Source organism: Sander vitreus, chromosome 10 (assembly GCF_031162955.1).
Source record: "Sander vitreus isolate 19-12246 chromosome 10, sanVit1, whole genome shotgun sequence".
NCBI lineage: Eukaryota > Metazoa > Chordata > Actinopteri > Perciformes > Percidae > Sander > Sander vitreus.
This window is the reverse complement of record NC_135864.1, coordinates 14,876,185-14,882,987: the sequence shown is the minus strand read 5'-3', so window position 1 is coordinate 14,882,987 and position 6,803 is coordinate 14,876,185. Positions and strand designations below refer to the sequence as shown.

The 6,803-nt window shown below is 40.4% G+C and overlaps 1 protein-coding gene across 2 annotated transcripts; it reads right to left on the bottom strand.

Annotated features, from left to right (window-relative positions):
• Nucleotides 1–1,403: 1,403 nt before the first annotated feature.
• dnajc4 (DnaJ (Hsp40) homolog, subfamily C, member 4) lies at nt 1,404–6,101 on the bottom strand. 2 transcript variants are annotated; one of them, XM_078260451.1, is made up of 8 exons: nt 6,025–6,101; nt 5,421–5,495; nt 4,562–4,686; nt 4,341–4,431; nt 3,767–3,948; nt 2,941–3,108; nt 2,393–2,479; nt 1,404–2,252 (listed from the first exon to the last, which is right to left on the bottom strand). In XM_078260451.1, exons 3-8 carry the CDS (start codon nt 4,651–4,653, stop codon nt 2,156–2,158), a joined length of 717 nt encoding a protein of 238 aa, XP_078116577.1. In that variant the 5' UTR covers nt 4,654–4,686; nt 5,421–5,495; nt 6,025–6,101; the 3' UTR covers nt 1,404–2,155. The 2 variants fall into 2 exon arrangements, with proteins under 2 accessions (XP_078116577.1, XP_078116578.1); XM_078260452.1 differs by having other exon boundaries at nt 5,421–5,491; nt 6,025–6,077.
• Nucleotides 6,102–6,803: the final 702 nt, after the last annotated feature.

The window sequence follows — 6,803 nt, the reverse complement described above, 5'->3', positions numbered from 1 at the left end:
GTCTGTAAGCTATGCAGGGATATGTTATCTCACGCTGAAGTCTCAGGTCAGTCAAGAAAAAAGGCAACATCTCTAAAACACAATTCACATGGTAGTTCTGGATTTCATAAATTCAGTTTATACTTGTGCAAGCATTCTTTAAAAAACAATAACTAGTAACCAAGCCTCTTTTCCATGATGTCACCAACAAACAAATGTGTACCCAGGATGTCCTTAGGAATTGTTTCATAACCAAAATGAAATAGAGCTTTCATGTGAATGTAAATATGCAAATAAACATGCTGTGTACTTTATCTGTAGAGTCAGTTTTGAGTTAATCACATCTGCAGCTCCAAATGTGAAATTAGAGGTTTAAAAGAGCAGTTCTTCAAATTCACTTTCACTGAGATAATGGAAAATAAACTTGAATGAAACATGAAGAATTATCTAATTACAGCAGTACTGACTCTCCTGTGTGGTTGCTCATTAAAGGACAACTGTCTATCTGGATGTCAGTCAGAGCCTCCTGCTAACTCTGCCAATAAAAGGAAATTAATTTCACTGTAGAAAGATAATGCTAAAATGATTAATTAACCTTTGATAAGTCCTTTTTCCAAACGGAGCTTAAATGTATTAGAGAGAAATAAATGTAGTCTGTTCTGTATTACAAAACCAGAACCAAAGCATACTTGAACGAGAGAGAAAACAAAAAAGGGGAAGTAATGATTGATGAGAAAAAGTTGATCTTTTAATCATTTCCCTCCGACATCCCATCAGGGAATAGATAAGGCAGTCAAAAATTGAAAAACAACAATCTCTAATATCTAAAAACAGAGGTAAAGTGGTAAATGTTGAAATAACCAGCAAACTTCTTTGTATTCAATGTGAACATGTTCAGTCTCATTATTAATACAATAGTTTGACTCTAAGTAAGTTAGTGTGTCACTCTTTTCATGTGATAATATCGATTTTCTTCTCTGACTCCATTTCTAACAAATGGAGGACATTTTATTATGCGTTGCTTTTCAAACAGCAACACACGGTCAACAGAGGGAACAGTGAGGAGTTTGACAGTGATGTCCCAAAATTCATAACTGTGACCAGCAAACAGGCATTGTAGCATATTTCGATATTTCGACCACTTTGCTTGACAAACCATTGTTGCTGAAACGTTTGACTCGAACGTGTCATACTTCACCCCCTTCAATCACGCCCTCGCTCATCAAACCTAGTCTGACTCACAGGATGTAGACTGTAGGACCCCAGGAAGAATAGCTTTTAGCTTACGCTGAAGCTAATGGGGATCCAAATAAAACAAACAAACAAACTGTGTGTATGCGCCTGCTATTGGCCGCCTATTTCAGACACAAATCTCCTCCTGACACTGTTTTGCAAAGGGCACCGTCGCTTCATCCTAGGCTTAGCGCTGCCCAAGATGATTGTGATTGGTTTAAAGAAATACAAACAAGTGTTTGTTTCCCTTAGTGCTTAATTATGATGGGTTCAGGCGGACCTTTCTCCAGCGCTGGCACAGCACTAAAATGTATTGTGGAGATAGGTCTGGCTATGCGAGACTACAGCAAGCCTAAGAGAACATTACGGCGCGTCCTCTTGTGTGCAACCCAGGATATGATTTTAATCAATACAATTTTCTTTCAGCAAGAAACATATCGGCATTACAGTTAGTCTGTCTCGTCTTGACTTGATCAACTCAACTGCTGTCATCTGGCGTTAATTTGCTGTTATCTGTGAGCCCCACTAACACAGCAACGAGGCAGAGGACAATAAATAGCATGTTCCTGTGAGTTCATAAGAGGCAGTTTGAACAGTGTTCATTGTGGTTCGTGTACATACTGTAGGTGGATCCTTATGACCGTCACATCACTTCAAATATTCTACAGTAGGTATACAGTAAATGCTTCAACAGACCGGTGCAGTCTGATGTGCAGCTTGGCTTGGTCACTAAGAAACACTTGTATGACCAGATGAAACATTCCCACATCACGCCCATGTTCTGTGTGTCTTCAAGTACTCAACTGAGGACAAACACATCAACATGTTTCATTTAAATAAAAAAAACTTTAAAAATCCTAAAACAGGTACCACATCCAGTCCACTGCCTTTCACCTGCTGGCAGTTGAAACTCCATTATCACAGAGCACAGTTAAGGACTCTCCTACTTGTCCTCTCCATCCTTGCGGATCTTGTATTTCTCCAGAAACTCAGCATGTTTCTGCCGCAGGATTTCAGTCTGTTTCTTAAAACCGTTGGCCCTGAAAAACAGCACAGAAGACACCCTTACACTTAACTCCATATTCAAGCGTTACAAAACTCAAACAAATGTACTGCTACCACCCAAATGTGCCATCAAACAAAGGAAAAACACAGTTTAATTTGAAGATTGTGCGCTGACCTGGCCCTCTCTTTGGATTCATTGTAAATTTCTGTGATGACTCGATCTTTTTCGTCCATAAAGTTATTGTGAACTTCTTCCAGTTTCCTGAAAGAGTCGGAGAAACACTTGAGTTAAGACACCGTTCGCAGAAAAACTTTGCTTAACCTAAAAACTTGACGTCGCTCAGCAGGCACTGTGTATGCTCAGTTGTCTTTATGAGTTTGTACAGCTGTTCTAACAGCTCTTCAGCTCACAAAGAAGGGAATCGCCACGAACATAAGTGACACAGAGTCGGTGTGTGAAAACAACTACAAGGCCACATGCCATGAGGTTGTGCCAACACACATGGCACAGAGACATGTCCACAATCATCATCTGGATGTGAATGCACAGCAAAAAAAAAACAAACACAGGAAATAAGATAGACGCACCGCAGTGGGAAGTTCGATACAAGGTTCTGGTACAGTATGGAGACTGTCACATCATTTCTATTGTTCTAACATTCACCTTTTAAATGCTTGAGACTTTCCCTTTAAAAGTGTCTTCATCATGTGGTGGTTTTGTACCTGAAGAAGACTACGTGGGCTCCGACGCTGAGCACCATCGTGATGAAGCAGTAGCTCACCAGGCGGAAGTTTCTCCTCCTCCTCCTCTGCCACTCCTCTGCCGTCATCTCCTGTGCTTGAGACTGACGAAACTGCTCCCAGTAACGAAAGTTCTCCTGGGTATCCGTACTGATGGTAAAGTAGTTGAAGAAGAATCATGATTGGTGACATCAAAAACAGGAGATGGGACAGATGGTACAAATGTTAAAAACAGTCTTAATTAAAGCGTTAATGAGGAAAGTCTGAGGGACTATTATGTAGTACATTTCCATCAAACTGTGACTGACAAGAAACTTTTTCTAAGTCTGAATCTTCCACTTGACTGTTGGAAGACAGTAACCTCTTACTGATTTTCTGTCTTTTCTCAAAAACTAGAAAAAAGATGTTTAAGATGTTAAGTGTCAAGTCGTTTATCCGAATAAAAAACAAAAAACACAATTTGCTGAAGGCTGGTTACTGCACAAGGTTAAACAAAACCTGAAACATCAAATTATGCAGCGCCTCCATCAAGAATTATTTAGAAATATAAATCTTAATTTCTAGTCAGAAGTTGCAGAAGTAGTTTTCCTTCTTTGGCAAAGTACAGAGATGAATTCTTTATTCAGCGTTGCTGCAGCGCTTGAGAGTTGTTCAGTCTTCACAAGAATAGCATTTTCAAGAGTGTTCCAGCAGGAAAAAAAAAACAATGCCACAAGCCAACATTAACAGTGTTAAAGAGTGAAGAGGAAGGTCAGGTTACATTGGACTAATAAGCAAGCACAAACGGACATATTCTGTATATCTTCACCTAGATCTGTAGCTGGTGTGACTGGAGGCAGATCTGAAGGCCTGGCCCCCACTGTATGGGCGTCTGATTTTGAAGTCATACTCCTTCCTGCTCGACTCTTTGCTCAGCACTCGGTAGGCCTCGTTCAGCTCCACAAACTGGCTGTGCAGCGCTGGGTTGGATGGGTTGCTGTCTGGGTGCAGCTGCATGATGAATTGGTCAGTTGTAATGAGGTCTAAACCAACCAATAAACCAAGAGATATATTCTGGTGCTAACATGTGCTAATCTGGACATGCATTTCTTGAATTAACACACAAACATGTTTCTCTGTTAAACAAATGTATTCAAATGTATGGTTTGCAGTTGCGCTTAAAACCATGCGTATTTCTCTTAAGAGTGAGTTGTCTTACCCCTCAATTACGCCCAAACCACAAGGTAAATACACATGCACATCCTTATTTACACTGGGAGCCACAACCTGAAAACAAACAGTCAGGAAGCTAACTGTGGGAACAGTTAATAAGTATAAACTACGCTGTGAAAGGCTTCCCTCATGTGGCCATACATTTTATTGTTCACAAATTAGGACCTTACCTTCTTAGATTTGTCAAAAAAGGCATTTTTTATTTCCTCCAAGGAGGCATCAGATTTGACTCCCAGAAGATTGTAGTAGTTCACAGCTTTTCTGTGGTTGAGAAAGCAAAGCACTCAAAACCAAACAAAATACAAAGCAGAGTAACTAAACACTATCACCAATCACTATCACACACACACACACACACACACACACACACACACACATATATAAAGTCTACCTGTGTGCATAGCTCTGGGAGAGCAGGCGCAGCCCGCTCCTGCAGCCCCAAAGACAACTCTGACAGAGACGCAGCTGAGCGTCTAAACGCATGATGGAAAAAGTCTGAGTTTCCACACAGAGGACCTGTGCAATAAGGGCAAATGTTAACATTATCTATAATACAAAGAGCACTACAGGAGAAACAGGAAGATATTTAAAACCATAATAACTACCAAGTTCACAGACTCCAGACCCAGGCCTCACACCATTTTAAATATATGTATGTTGCACTTTGAGTATACAAATGTTATAAATCTACTTCTGTTGGAAGGACATAATCTGGTGTTTTATTACTCTAGTGTACATCTAGACAAAGAGGCACTTAGGGACAAAACCAACACTGAAGGCATTGTGCTTAAAAAAATGGCTAATTGTTTTCATAATTTCTAGACATGTTTAGTTTTGGGGTTTTTTTGCCATATAAGATATATCTTTAAAACAATTCTGGCGCTAAAAACAAAAACAAAACCACGGAAATGGCAGCTGGCCACTCCCACAACCATGGCCAACTGGATTTAAATTGTTAATTAAATACATTGTATGGGCTATCTGGCATTTACCTTAAGATTACTATATGAGCAATATATGAAATAATAAAATAATAATAAAATGTGACTATTCATGTGCACATGAAATGTAATCTATAGTATTTAGTCATTGAAAGATACTGAAAAAGTATTTTCTTAGTTTGTTTGTTGACCATGTCTTCGGACCATTTAGTCTGACAACATATTAATAAATGTAAATATAAATAGAGAGATACACTGTTGGTAGAAAACGTGGTTAGAGTTTCTGTGAAACAGTTCTCCTGTCTTTACCTTTCTAGTGTGTTTCCATTGAAAATGATGCTGTCAGCAACTTTCCCCTCATCTGTTGAGAGGTGATCTGACTGGCTACGGACAACAACAGGGGACGAGGTGAGTGAAGTATCTTTGATTAAGGACTTTAACACTTTTATGATCAAACAACACTAGCAGTTGGTCCTCGGATCTCTCTTATTATCTGCTGAAACGTGAAACACAACTTGTCACTCACTTTGACACTTTGACACATTGATCTTGGGGTCGTGTTGACCCAAACTAAGTTAACGTTAGCTTTATACATACTTCTTTATTCATTTTATTTTATTCAGCTACACAATACCAGCTACAGACTGCTGCTGCTGCTGCTGTTTGCACATTAATCACTATACACTATCAAATAAAGGGCAAACAGTGCCAACGAGTTTCCAGTAGGGACACTTTGTTGTGCTACCAGTGCAGCAGAACTAACGGTAGCCTGACAGCTAACGTTATTTTGTTCTACTGTTAGTTTGATAATGATTTACTTTAGCTAGCGGTGTTGTGTAAAAGACGAAGAACAAACGTTAAACAATGCGACACAATGGTAAAAGAAGCCAGAACTTAGAGAAAAGTGACATACCACCAAGACTCAGTTTCATAACTAGCTGTTCTGTGGGTCCGTTGACTCAGCTGCATCATGCTAGCTGGATTAAAACCGGAACACTGAAGATTTATCCTTCAAAATAAAGTGCCGTTTTTCCATTTCAATCTACCGCAGGGGCGGAACTACGGGCGGGGGGCAAGGCACTGTAGGGCCTTGCCCCCCCCCCAGCTGCCCCCCTAACTTTGGTGTTCAAAAAAACTGTGCTTGTAAAAACAAACTGCCACTATGTCCACAAGCTAATAATAAATAATAATTGCACACGTGCAGGGGCGTGTAGGGGGCGTGGAATTTAACTTTAAATTAAACGTGTGGTTAAACTTCACCTGGGGAAACTGACTTCACCTTCAGAGGCTCGGGGGCAGCTCTGTCGCTCCAGTCTTTGCAGGGATGCAGGGCCGCCACACCGCAGAAGACTTGCTGTGTGCGACGAGCCAGACTGTGCGAATACCGCTCTAAACGTTTGATTCAGGGACCTAGCTATTTGAGGGTCAGGGGGCTAAGATTACATTTATAATTATTATTATTTATTATAAATTATTATAAATGTATTGTTTGTATTCATGGTTTAAGAAGCTTGTGGACATAGTGGCAGTTTGTTTTTACAAGCACAGCTTTTTTGAACACCAAAGTTAGGGGGGCAGCTGGGGGGCCAAGCCCCCTTCCCATATCATTGCAGCGCAGCCGCCCTCAGACCCTGATGTGACAGGTGCCTCAGTTACTGTCAAGCGATAGCCACACATCCTAGTTAGACGTAA

Bases quoted from the DNA above. Each gene is read 5' to 3' on its own strand.
- dnajc4 (XM_078260451.1), bottom strand. From the start codon at position 4,653: ATGCGTTTAGACGCTCAGCTGCGTCTCTGTCAGAGTTGTCTTTGGGGC. The intron at 4,432-4,561 runs GTAGACTTTATA...TCTCAACCACAG, and splicing joins TCCCAGAGCTATGCACACAG to AAAAGCTGTGAACTACTACA. The intron at 3,949-4,340 runs GTAAGGTCCTAA...TTCATCATGCAG, and splicing joins TTTTTGACAAATCTAAGAAG to CTGCACCCAGACAGCAACCC.